Genomic DNA, 14056 nt, shown 5'->3' on the forward strand with positions numbered 1-14056 from the left:
TAGGATATGATCAAAAGTAGCAGATCAGAAGCTTAGAGAAAGTCCCGCACACTGACCATTACGCAAGCAATAATTTATTTAGGAAAATAAACGTTGTATTCTTCAAATTATTAAAAATAAATGAATAAACATATTTGAATATTTCATCCTGAAAAGTAAAATCTTTCCTATTACAATAACTTTATTAACATTAATAAAAAGGTGTTTTGAAGTAGAAATGACTCCGACCATCATTTCCGTATTCTATATAATTGTATCAGATAAAATGCTCCACCTGTTTTTAAACTCAGACAGCAGCCTTATCTGTCTGCTGCAGGGGCTGATGGGAGATGTGAGGAGCTGTTAGAAACCACGTGGCCCTCGTCTGATCTCACAGCTCGTCCTTGTTTGGCCTCAGCTGCATCAGAGCGCCACTTCTCCCCAGGTTCACCAGAGGAAACACCACTGAACTAAATGCTTTTCCTCCCAGCTGCTGCTCTGTGCTGTCTGTGTTCAGGTGAGTGTTTCCAGCCAATCAGGAGCCAACAAACTCCACCTTTAACAAACACTGGCTCACACTCACCTTCATCTACCTGTCTGTTTCTCTACAGCGCTGGCTGCCATGGCAACACAGCTGATTCAGGAGGATTTAACATTGACCAGGAGAGTTGGTGGAGACGTCTCCTTCAGCTGTCGAGGCACTGAGCAGTGTGACAATACTTATGATTATGTATACTGGTACCAGAAGAGAGACAAAGAAACATTCACAAGGATTCTGTATATTAGGAGGAATACTGGTGTCATAGAGAAGGAGAGATACAATCATCCTCAGAAAGATGATTTCTCAGCTGTGAATGATCAGAACGTCTGTGAGTTGCAGATCCAGAAGGTTAAACCCGATCATTCAGCCACCTACTACTGCTCCTGTGAGAAGGTTGATCCCCACAGTGAGAAATGCTCCCTGCAGCCTGAACAAAAACCTCCAGATGAACAGATGTCAAACAGTGTTTGTGACAGGAAGAGATCAGTAAACCACAGCCCAGGTTCACATATTTCACCTCCATCTCAGCCAGAGTCACTAACAGTGTTGGGCAGTAACGCATTACTAAGTAATCTATTACTGTTATATTATTAGGATACTTTCCCCAGTAGTGAGTAGTGTAAGGGATTACAATTTCCAAAACAGTAATTATATTACAGTTATTAATCCAGTTAGAAAGTAATATAGTAATATAACAAGTACAATAACTAATTAGTTTTTATATGTAATATGTAAGGTAATATTTTTTTAAGCAGTAATAACTAACAAGTAACTGATTCCACTTCCTGAGTAAGTTGTCTAACACTGGTCACAAACACACTGAACTGAGCTGAAGTTTCTTTTCTTAACAACACAGAGAAACAATAATAAAAGATCTGAAACTGAAAACTATTCAAATAATTACATTAATAATACAAATAAATGTATGTACATGTGTTATGACCCTGAGGTCATATTTTGTAATTTGTTTGGCCCTGCACTATCAGTTGTTCTCCTGAGGGTAGACAGGTAACGAAGAACAGGTGTGACCACCGGATTGGTCCAGCAGAGCTGATTGCTGTCTCCTGATTGGTCGCCGGGAGGACAGCAGCCATCTTAAGCCTCATCAGACAGGACCTGAGCCCCTCTCTTCGCTCTGCCATTCCCAACATGTGCCTGTGTAACCTGAGTCTTGTGGTCCAAGTGGTTGTGAGTTGTGTTAACAGCCTTCAGTTTTGAGTTCTTTGATTTGTTATCCTTCAGCCACTTTGTGTTAGTTGTGAAGACATTTTTCAATATCTTATGTTGCTAGTAGCAGTCTGGTAGGAGTGAGAAGTCCTTTTTTTATTCTTCTCCTGTTTTGTGATCAGAAGCTTAGGTTAGAGCTTTTTCTTTTCTTTACTTGTTTTGGGTTTAGTTTGCCTTTAGAATTGTTTTGTTTGTTGTGTTGGGGCCTCATCTCCAAAATAAATAGAAACTGCTACTTTGAATTCTTTGTCCTGTTTGGGAGTGGGGCACCTGTTATGTTGCATCCGTTTAACCCCTAGACATCAGGTCGTAACACATGTGATTTAAAAAAATAAAAATAAAAAGCAGTTCCTGATTACAATCATTTAGAGAAAATTAGCAAAATGATGAACCCAAAACCAGCTTCAACATTTAAAGATTAAAATCCTCTGATTTGACCTGCTGCAGGAATAAAGTCTGTAATAAATCCTAATATTTATACACATTTTAAGATGTCTTATAAACCGTTAATCAACAGAGAAATGTCTAATGACATGTGACAGAATATGGATTGAAGATATTTTAAGGTTTTTAAAAAAATATATAATTATATTAATGTCAAACCCTATATATATATTATATCTATCTATCCATCCAAACACTGAAATCACTTTGAATGAATGATTAAATTGCAACAAACCTTTTCATCCAATAACGTTAATTTCAGCTTTAATATTTCTGACCTTAAGTTCAGCAATTATATAAAAAGTAGGAGGATCACAACTCTTTCTACTTCAGATAACAACAAGACTACATTACAACACACAGACATTATAAATGTATAGTAATGGATGTTAGGGCCCCCCCTGCTCTCTTTTTCCTCTGTTCATCTCAGGTGTTCCTGATTTCTGATTGAGGGGGCCCCTCCCCTGGATATAAGAGAGGCTGGGAGACAGAAATCTGTCTCTGAGACTGAAGCAGCTGATCACCGTTGGTTTCTCTTCTTTTTTGGGTTTCTTTGCTTTGAGGATGGAGGTCTACTCAAAAACTACCCCTCTCAAGGGAAATTCCTCATTCATTCAGTCTGTATCAGGCGATTTTAATGCAGTTTGTTATCTGCATGAATAAGAAAAACGTATTGGTTTATGTTAGGCAGACTATAAAATGTTTTTTTCTCAAACATGTCATGTCCTTTTGTCGACGATCGTTGATGAAAAAGCTGTATTAATTCATAGAGTTTACCGCCGGAGATGATATTTAGTCCCGACTAGATGTTTCTTCATTTCCACATAACCGATTTGAGAGGATTTTTTTATCACAGTCTATTAGATATGTAGATACCTTATCCTTCCACTAGTTCAACATCGTGGGACAGGCTTTAACATCCCAGCAGATTCTTTGTGTCGTGTTTACTAGTTTTTCTAACAGCAGCGGATCATACTGTAATAGTAAAGCCACTGTATGTAGAGCCGTCAGAAAAGTGTGATCGCTCTGAAACGTTTTTTAAACGTGTTCCCTGGACACAAACCAGTGAGAGCCATTAAAAAGAAATAAATGATCATACTTATAGTTCTGTTAATGATAATGGTGCTGCAGCCTCAGAATGGGAATAGTATAGTTTACTTTTTCACCCGCAGGATTGCACCTGAATAAAATTATAGGTGTAGGCCTAATACAATTCCAGTTTTCACCAGTAGCCTAATATTATAAGTTAACTGATTAAATATGAAATGAATACACTGTTAATGCGTACGCATTGACTCGGGCAACAATTTTCTCCCACACCAATTCTCTCTCTTTGCAGCAGCAGCCGCTGTCTTGCTGTTTTAACGAAATGCATGTTCAAACCATAGACTCTTAATATTAATAATATACTGTCTATGGTTCAAACTCGCTGTATGTTCCCATGAGTATTGCCGACGACCCGTTTGTTTGTGGTTGTTACCATGGTGAATCGTAGAATCATGGCTCCATTCATGCTGCCTTATGTGCACGCGCCTAACCCTGAGTCAACCTACTCCGAGTTGATTGAACCAACTCAAATCAGCTGTTCTGGAACCGAAAACTCAGAGTTTCCATCTCAGGGTAAATCAACTCAGAGATCAGGGTTACACTCAGAGTTTGTTAAACCTCCTTCCTGGAACGGACCTCTGGTAGTCTAGTTTTCATGGCTTTGTTTCTGTTAGTTAGTTACTACTTTTTAGTTTGGGGGTGGGGGTTCTGGGTCTGACGGCCCTTGGTGGGTTGGCTCAGGCTTCTTCCCTTCCTTTGTTCTTTTTGGCCAGACCTCCAGACTCCCGTAGTTTTGGTTTAATCAATAATAGTTAATTTGTGAATACATCTTAATTTACTTTAACTAATCCTCAGGTTTGGTGTTATTCGATATGTTGATGGTCACATTTAAGTTGTGTTTGTTTGCTGTGGCCGTAACATATTTGGGGGGCTCGTCAAACGGTCAGGTGTGTAGATCTCCAGAGTGTGGTTCTGATTTGGTGAATACCTTGGTTGTGGCCTTCCTGAAGGGTGTGTTGTCAGTAACTACACTGCAACACACAGACATTATACATTTATAGTAATGGACTAAATATAAAAATGTGAGCTGATGAGGTTACTGGATAAAAACTTATCAAAGTCAGTAGGATTCATCCTCTGAGGAACATGAACGTCTGAACCAACGATCCACAACAGCTAGTGTAACAGATTGGAAGTCTGTTAATTTTAAATAAATTAAGATTTAGACTCCCAGCCATTTTAATATTTTAAAAGTTAAGTTTAAACTGACATTAAAATCACAATCTCCTCAAAAACCAGGGAGACAATAGAACCATGGATTGTCCAATATTCTGTCCCAGGGTGAAACAACAACCAAGTCCAGTCCAGCCTGGAGTCAGCTCCGTGTTTCTCCTGGCGCCGGCACAGAATATCTGCTTCAGCGGGGCTTTGAATAGCCGAGTCCAGGGACGTCACTAGGACTGAAAGACGGGGGGGTTAGCCCCCAGGGTATTTGTAACTTGCATTTGCAACATCATTGCACTCACATCTTTTGTTATTGTATTAGAGCTACACTTATGTCAAGAAACCAAGATGTTAACAAGTAAAAAGTGACAGACATATCATTTTCTTCCATTTCTACTCTGTTCCTTCTGTCTTATCCTTTAAGGCGAGACACGGCAGGCAAAAACATCAGTTTTTTTTCACTGGTCAATTTTGAGATTTTTGGCTATTTGTGTTCAATAACATGTATTCTTTCAGACTTGTGGTGAAAAAAAGTCAGAAAAACACATTTAGGTCTTTATTTTACTACACTTTGTCTGTTAGCGTCGGTAGATTTCTCCTAAATTCAACAAAAGTTGGCGTTCTAAATCATCCCGCTGCTCCGCGATCGCTGTCTGCACCCTGTCATCACATATACCGTTGGAAAGCTCTCTCTCTCCTCTACAATGCTGTCGGATCCAAATATGGTCATTTCCTTTTCATCAGCAACCAATCGTGAAAGTAAAAGGGGGGATTTAACTCAAAATGCGCAATCTCATTGGCTGATGCCAATTTCTAACAACGTGATTCGTTCAGAATCGTCACGTGACGCGCTCTGACATTTCCGCGGTAGTTCAGAATGTCAAAATAAATGCGTCAAACGGTCGAAAATCACCTCAGAGAAGACGAAAACAGTTATTAGCAAGAAGACAGGGGATTACACACTAAGACAGCAGATGATGAAATGCCTTCACGTAGTACGTCGATATGTCAACTATTGTTCAGAAAACAGGAGTTTTCGGACAGCGGAGGTAATCAGACCCTCTCTCTCTCAAAGCAGTTTACAGAAAGTCATATAGCCTACATGTCCTATGTGTTACATATATACTAACTACACTGTACTGATCGCGATACAACACACTATATTACAAAACAATTACATTACACAACAGTTAAAATGGTTGTATAATATAATTACTATATAATAGGCTACTAAACAAATCTGTAATTTTGGGATCCTAAAGTGGTTGTGAGTCCCTCAGGCTGTGGCAGGCAGATCCATATTTAGCTGTCAGTAGAGCTGCTGTCCCCTCTCCTAGGAGAACTACCAGCTTCTTTTCTGGTGTTAACTTTGGGAAGTTTTATAAAAAAAAAATAGCCAAAAAAGGAAAAGAAATTTTCCAAGGTGTAATTCTCTTAGTGAAGATAGTTTTTCCCAGTGGAGGAGGAAGAGTATCTCTGTCTGACCCAGCTGGTGGTCACTGAGCCTGTCTCTCTCTCTCTCTCACTGACCTGTCTGTCTGACCTAGTTGGTGGTCAAATAACAATTTAGTCTACTTTGTTTGCTTTCTCCAATGTTCTAAATATTGGTCTTTTGAATGATTCATAATTAGTTTGGTTCTGTTGGGTTGTTATGAACCGGTGCTGATGGGAGCCTGGTTAGTTAGCTTCACCATCAGCTGACTGAGGGGACTGTTTTGTGGGGAAAGTAAGCTTGAGGCAGCAGCAATATGGCCATCTCCATCTTCAATGAAGGTGCCTCTGCCATGCTTTCTGTTATGGAGAAGTTGTGGCTTCAGAGCACAGTTGTGATGGTCAATTCAATGAGAGAAACTAATATGCTCAGGATCTCGAAACAACTGCCAGTGTAAAACACAGGCACAAGAGTCTAAGCACAGCTAAACTAGCCTACATATGGTGCTGGAATGGACAATTAGACTTTAGAAAGCTGTGACATCTACTGTTGGTCTTGTTCTGTGTCCATACAACTGTCTAGTGTGGGTTTTGTCTGCAACTTTGTGCATGATACGCCAATGTTAATTCAATGAGTTACTGCACTTGTAGGCCTTATATGTCTGCCATTTTATTAAGTAATCAATTTTCATGAGCTTGAAATATTCTATATTATTATTACTAAGGGCCTGAGCATTTATTCTGTTTTTGAGCAATTTTTCCAATAGAAATGTATTAAATTCCCCTATTTAAATCTTTAAATGCCGTTTTCTCAAAATGAGTTTTTTGTCATTTTTCAGTATAAACATCTCAGCCTATGTAGCACCTATGTGCACCAAACTTTCCAGTTATACACTTAGTAGGATTCCGAAGATATTTACAGAGGGATTTGTTAATAAATCATTCCTGGCCTGATTTATGTGACATTTTAAGCCAAAAAATGTGGCGAAAATCGATTTTTTAAGGCCATGGACAGTATATTTGGATTTCCTAGGTAATGAAAGCAGATATCCTGAAATCCCTCTGTAATTTTGTTTTCATCTTGTGTGTAAACAAAATGAAAACATTATTTTGCACCTGGCTTTATTATACGTTCAGATCTATCTACCGAAAATATATGCAAAATCACGCATATTTAATGATATAATGCCTAATTTGCATAATTAAACATACACATTTCAAAAACTTGTAATACATTTCTTTTATATACTTATGTAAGTAATCAACTGAGGAAGTTTCATGGTGATATCTATTATTTAAAAATTTTACCCTATTCACCTGTAGTGTCTAGCCTTAAGATAAAAAACTCTGATGCTAATTTCATGACTTCGAAATGCAAATTGGTCACATGAGACAAAATCCAAAATGTCCAAAAACTGACAAAGAGAGGCCAGACAGCTAATAAGCTGGTAAGTTAAACAAATATGACAAATAGAAAAGAAAAAAAATAGGCATAATAGGAATCACTGCATACTTTATCATGTAAGCTATTGATACGGATCCTATTTAAAGTGGCTACTGTCTAAATACAATAACCTGATGGTGGAAGGAATAAAATATTTGGAGTAATGATTACTAAATATACTGCATGTACTGTATGTAGGATTGCTTTCATTTTATTTCCACATGTGTATCTGTGGGCATGTCCTCATCTTTAGCCTAGCCTTAGGCAACATCTACATATGTATTCAATTTATCAAAGCCAATGAATGAAGAAAGTTAAATTGGTTAGAATATGGCTAGCATATATGGTAATGAAATAATTTAATTTAGGCTATGCATAGTGCCTAGGCCTGCCAACAAATGTTTGTTACAAAACAATCCTTAGACCTATAGACCATTGTCAGTAATGGTCTATAGGTCTAAGGATTGTTCAATCAGGATCAACTGCTCTGCCAATCTCCTGATTCTCTCTCTCTCTGCTGAAATATCTTCCAATATCCATCTCATCTGCTCCATGAATTGAAGGCTATATTATTGGCAATGAATAAAGAGTTGTGATTAGCTTGCTAAGTTAACCATTTCTTGTATTTCTTGTATTTCCCTCGTTCACTCTAGCTAGACTTTAGTTTTCCATAGCAAACCAAAATATCCCCTTTTCCTTTACCTCAAGAAAACTTAGCTAAAAAGGTAAGCATAGCGAGTTCAGACCAAAGAGTAGCGACGAGATGAATCCCCCAGTTACTCCCAACGCTCCGCTCTGCAACGCTCTGAAAGCTGCTAGTTCACACCAATGCAACGAGACGGTGCGGTGCAGGGGCGCCGCCAGGAATTTTGGGCTCCATGACAAAAAAAAAATCAAATTGGGCACTCCCTCTGCACAGCTGTTGTCCCCACATCTCTAGGACCTAACTGCCCCATCAAAAGCTTTACATAACTCTCATTAAAGGCTTGAAACGGTCTTGCTTCTTGTAGTTCAATACTAGTACTAGCACAATATTTACTGCTGGAGATTTGTACATGCATGCAAGTCTAGTATGTAGTTCACCATTTGATGCAAGATTAAAAGCAACCATAATGTGCTGAAGGCCATCTTTTACAGTCTCAATGTATCGTTATTGTAAAATTTGACAAAAATGGAAAATTCTCTAAATTATTATTTTTATTAATAATTAATGAAAGATTTAAAAAAAAAACGGACAAACTTAATTATATATTAACTTTTCAATCAAACTAAATTAACATCATCCTCTCAAAACAATAAACAGCAGATTTTTTAACTTAGCTTCATATATATGCCAACAAGAAAATAAAGTGGACATGTAAAATGGAATTTCCACACCAGGGTTATTATAGTGATACAAAACAGATTAATTAATTGTTATTGTTTGATTTTCTTTTTGTAATGGTAAAAAGAGCAGGAAAGACAGAAATCCCCACAGACTCCCTGCAATGATGCTAACAGGCATGTCATTGAACCCAATGTTGCTGACCTTCTTCACTGGGACAGGGAGGGGCTCAGTTAGGGGGAGACTGGGGTGCTGCTGACTCATCTGTTGTTAAGGCTGCTAAAAGGGGCAGGGACAATGATTTAATATGAACATCTTGCTAAACGTTTCCCTGCACTGATTAAATGGTGATTAAATGTAGGCTAGCACTAGCCTGTAGCTAGCTAGCTTATTCCACTATGGACATTAAGCCAACAGGTTAATACCACTCACAGACTACAGGCTACCCACCTCTCTTGGTGAAAAACTGGGTTACATTTTGACACCCTTTCCTTTGTCTTTCCTCTCTTTCCTTTTCTGAAAGCCAGATTTTGATTTAACGTTACTTGGCAACATTGTGGTCACGGTTACAGTTGTGGCGCATCTACTGACTGCAGTAGACTGACTGCGCTAAGGCAGGACCAAACCATTTCATGCAGATACAGGGGGGTGGTCGGTCAATATGGATATTTACTTTTTGGTCAATGGGGATATTTAACTTTTACTGCCAAAAACAAGTACGAACAAAGAGATCAATAATTATATTATATTTGAAATATATGTATACACTGAATGATGATGGTTTAATAATTTATTAGTTTTTACCTATTTTTTGGGGCCCCTGTCAGTCATGGGCCCTTGGAATGGTCCTAACTTTCCCCTGACTCTCTGTACTTCTGTCTAACTTCGGACTTTTCGGCTATTTTTTTGTAGCTGGACATATGTCGTTTGTTGCGTCTAAATATCAATGAGGATAAATGTAATTCTTGTTATTTTTAGGGGGACTTAGGAACATTTTGGGGTAACTTCAGCCCCCCTAAATGACGTCCATGGCCGATTCCAATCCAGAGATCCAGAACCAGGAATTCTGTGGTGCCGCTCTTCTTCTGTCAGTGGAGAAATGTAAAATCAATGGGTAGCCTGCTCGTAGCCCGGCAACTTTAAACCAGTCTCGGGTGACTAGAATGACAACTTTCCTTTCCTCTACTTCAAGTGGGCTCATCAACAATACTGCCGTGTCTGCTGCTCTGCCGTCGGCCCCAGGATCTTACACCTTCACAGGAATGAACAACTAGTAAAAACGACTCCTTTAGTTCAAATGCTAAAACATACCCACGGATCAGTGTGGGAGAAAAGGACCACTTCACTGCAGAGTCTGGGATTCAGCTCCACCAGGGTACAGGAGATCCAGTCAGCAGCAACACCGAGGGAGAAGAAGATCAGCAAGCCAGGCCGCTGCAGCACACAGCCGGTCCATCCGTCCAGAGCATTGTCCCCCTCAGTAAGCGATCTAGCCTCCTTTTATAGGGACTGGTCTGATCAGCTGGCCAATCAGATCGCTGATGTGAACGGGGTTCTACAGGTGGGTCAATTAGTGTTTGTTTTTGCAGTTCGTGAAAGAGGGAAAAGATAAATTGTCCACAGCAACATATAATAAATTAAACCCACAGCAAACAATATCAGAGTTTTAAGGCAAAAATCGATCAATAACAATTATACAAAATAAACTAAGGTCATCAATCACACTGCTCCACTTGTTTTATATTATATGACACTAGTACAGCATACATAAAGACATAAAAGAAGAGACAGTCATGTTAATATGAACATTAGAGAAACACATCATGGAGCTGGAATATGATACTGGTTAATAATTTGGACTGGTTCACCTCAGCAGACACATTCAACAGCAGTAAGGGTTTTTGTATCACTCAGTTTCACTGTGGGAGGCAGGTAAACGGTACTTGATCTTTGGCTCTGGAACTAAACTGTTTGTATCAGGTAAGAATAAACATTTATTTTCCTTCATTTGTTTTATTGATCAAATTGAAAACGTGTTTTAATGAGTTTCTGCTGCTTCAGGCTTCACATGTTAGTTTTTTCATCATTAGAAGAGAATTCTTGCAGCCATGCAGCTATTGTTACATAAAAAAGGTTCATAGTTCCTGAAAACATGTTTAAATCTCACTGCACAACTCCAGTTATTCTTTATTTCTGCAGGAGATTAATCTGATTTATAGAAAATGTTTGATGAAATGTTAGAAACATACAGTATTTGATCCTCTCAGTTAATCAGCAATAAGATAATATATGATCTAAAAACATAATCTAATATATGTCAGTAAATGTATTTTGTAAAGAGTATGAATTTAATTATATTGTTAAGAATAATTAATAAAATAATAAATCATTTTTAAAAGTTATTGTATTTTATATGATGGTACGTTTGTCTTTTAGTGGAAGATATATTTATACATGAAGACACAGATATACTGAATATGATATTACAATAAATATAATTTATGCATAATCATTTATTTATATATATGATACAAGATTACATATATAACAGCACAAACATATTTATATGTATCTCAGCATGCTTTTAATATCAAACATACATTTATCTTAGCGCATTTTTGATATAAATAGTATTTGATGATTAACATAATCTGAACATTTTATTTAAAGTGTGTAAAAAAAAAAAAAAAAAAAAAAAAAAAAAAAAAAAAAAATAATTACAAGGTAAATTTTATTTATATGAAAAATAAATATGTTATTCATTTTAATATGTAAATGACAACATATTATAATTTATTATATGTTAATTTACAATCAGGGATCAAGATAGTCTGTTTATTATGTTGCAGTTTTTATTTAAATTTGATATATCATAAAAACAACCCGTTCTCACTCTGAACTGGTAAAATAAGGAGGTTTGGACAGTGGCTGTCAGCGTCTGAAGAGACCCTAAAACCACCTTCAGCGTGTTTGTAGAGCGCTCCAGGGAGAGCAGCAGCTACATGGAGCTTGAATATGACTTAGCATTAAGAGAGACTACGGTAGAGAGTAGTATGAAAGCCCAAATATCTGCATAGGGAGGTTGGTTGGGGGGGTGGATGGGTCAAACAACACAGGACTTTCACCCAGGAGACCGGGGATCGGGTCCCGCGTGTCACGTTTCCTAAACCCAACCGTCCCGTTCTTGTCCCGCGTGTCATGGAAACGTAAGCCCCCCCACCATCTTTTCCTAAACCTGACTGAGTCAAAAATGGGCCGCATAGTCCCGACCCAGAACATTTAGATTAAGCATGTTTAGATCTGACGCTAAAGGAGACTTTTATCATCAATAACAACGCCAAAGTCACCTGACCAAGTGTCTTTTTACGAGATGGGAGTGAGAATCTGTTGAATAAAAATAATTTATGGTTTAATGTTAAGACTTTTTTGACGGAAAAATTATTTCTACTCGTTCAAAGTCAATCTTTATTTGCTCCTATAAAAATTGTTTTTCATTAATGGTCATCAAATATGGACAAAGACTCAAATAAATTGTTATATTCGATCTTTATATAAAATGTATAAACACATCATGAACAGAATCATAGATGAGTTAAAGTTCATACTGAAAGTGGAGGCTGTTATTTAAAAAAAAATATATATATCAAATCTATTTACAATCACTTAACTAACCAGAGAAACAGTGATTTCTGTCTGTTTTTGACCGCATACATTTAAAATATAAATTATTTAAATCTTTTTTGTTGTTATATTTACTTGCCCGACGTGGCCTTTTACTTTCCCCGGGACATGGGGCAACACTTATTTTTGTAGTTGTGTATAAACCTGAACATTGTTGTTAAAGATTATGACATTTTTTATGAATTGTGTAGTTTCAATATATATTAAAATATGTTATATAGATTGTAATAATTCAAAATTGCTCAAGTATCAAATGTGAAAGTTAATGTTATTTATTATATTATAGAAAGAAATTCATTCTATCAACGAAAATGTCATATTATGTTAGTAATAATAATTATAGTGAATAGACTTTGTACATTAATCCATGTTTGTCTTTAGTCCCCATATAACCCGTGCTGACATGAGATGATGTGTGTGTTTCATATGAAGGTGAATCCAGTAGATGTAGTGAACTTTGTGCTGTATTGATGAGTAGTTTAGTGATCAGAGTCCATGTAGTTTCCAGGATCAGACTGAATGCAGTGCTGGAAGCTGCTGGTGACTGTGTGAATGTGTGTCTGTGCTGCTTGTTGCTGCTGTCAAACTTCAGATGAGCCGGTAGTGAAGCCCGTGGTGAGCGTGTACCCAGCAGCATCCAGAGCCCACCTGGAGGGGAAGAGCTCCCTGCTGTGTCTGGCCTCAGCCATGTTTCCTCCTCTGGTCCAGTTCTCCTGGAAAAGACGAAAGGAGAATGGTCCTCTGGAGGAGCTGTCCTCTACTGAGGGAGAGCAGCTGGAGATCAGAGAGTCAGGACACACCGCCTCCATCTTGCTGATTAATCAGCAAAAGAACAGCAAATATAAATACCGCTGTGACGTCCTACATGAGGGGGGGACAGTGGTGGCCCAAACAGAACAAGGTAATGAAGATGTGGTGACTGTGTTCAGCAGTGATTCAGCTTCATGTAGAGATGTTGTCAACGACAGCAGAGGACTGACATTTCTCACTGCAACTCCAGTGTTGCAATTTCACACCATTTAGGACCATGACCATATTTGTATCTAAAACATTGGAAAAAATTAAAATAAAACTCAAAAAGTTTAAAGACAAAACTTGCTAAACCAACTACAATCACTAGATTTGAGAAAAGTCAGTTTTTAAGCTCTCAAATGCCTTGAATGCAGCACCTCATAACCAGATAATAAACCTTGATGTCCACACTATTCACTGCTTTTCTGTTGCAGAGGTTTCTACTCTTCCACCACTGTCTCAGTACCAAGTGAAGTTGTTCTGTCTGCTGTACACCCAGCTGATAGTGAAGAGTCTGGTGTACTGCTGTGGACTCTCTCTGCTGATGATCCTCAGAAACAAGGGACCGTCCACCAGCTGCACACATGCTGACTGACTGTTTTCTGTGTGCTGCAGCTTTGTCAATTTTTCAGTATAACATTCTTTGTGAACGTACATAAAAAACAATAAAAGTTTCTAGGATTTTTCATACTTGTTTTTTATGGATTTCATTTAAATAATCAGAATCAAAGTCTTTGGACAGCTAACCAAAGATAACAAATATATGTAATTAGTTGTTCTATACAGATCAGTAGTTGTGGGTCTTCTCGAGGACAAAGAGTATAGAGCAAGCTGCTTTCAAGCTACAAATGGATGTTGTGCTATTTATCTTTCATAACATGTCTTCTTTAGGACTAGCAGAAAGAAAACATTTATTTGACTA

At 37.8% G+C, this 14056-nt stretch overlaps 1 protein-coding gene across 1 annotated transcript; it reads left to right on the forward strand.

Annotated features, from left to right (window-relative positions):
• The first annotated feature begins 293 nt into the window (after positions 1-293).
• On the forward strand, positions 294-13780 carry LOC120568327 (immunoglobulin lambda-1 light chain-like). The gene is made up of 5 exons (XM_039815754.1): positions 294-496; positions 591-913; positions 10590-10641; positions 12935-13243; positions 13569-13780. Exons 1-5 carry the CDS (start codon positions 454-456, stop codon positions 13727-13729), a joined length of 888 nt encoding a protein of 295 aa, XP_039671688.1. The 5' UTR covers positions 294-453; the 3' UTR covers positions 13730-13780.
• The last annotated feature ends 276 nt before the right edge of the window (positions 13781-14056 follow it).

The sequence above is a fragment of the Perca fluviatilis genome, chromosome 11 (assembly GCF_010015445.1).
Source record: "Perca fluviatilis chromosome 11, GENO_Pfluv_1.0, whole genome shotgun sequence".
Taxonomy (NCBI): domain Eukaryota; kingdom Metazoa; phylum Chordata; class Actinopteri; order Perciformes; family Percidae; genus Perca; species Perca fluviatilis.

What these genes read in the sequence shown, in the direction of transcription:
- LOC120568327 (XM_039815754.1), top strand. Translation starts at nt 454, where the DNA reads ATGCTTTTCCTCCCAGCTGCTGCTCTGTGCTGTCTGTGTTCAG. An exon ending in TCTGTGCTGTCTGTGTTCAG is followed by an intron (nt 497 to 590) that starts GTGAGTGTTTCC and finishes GTTTCTCTACAG; the next exon opens with CGCTGGCTGCCATGGCAACA. An exon ending in GGTGGCCCAAACAGAACAAG is followed by an intron (nt 13,244 to 13,568) that starts GTAATGAAGATG and finishes TTTCTGTTGCAG; the next exon opens with AGGTTTCTACTCTTCCACCA.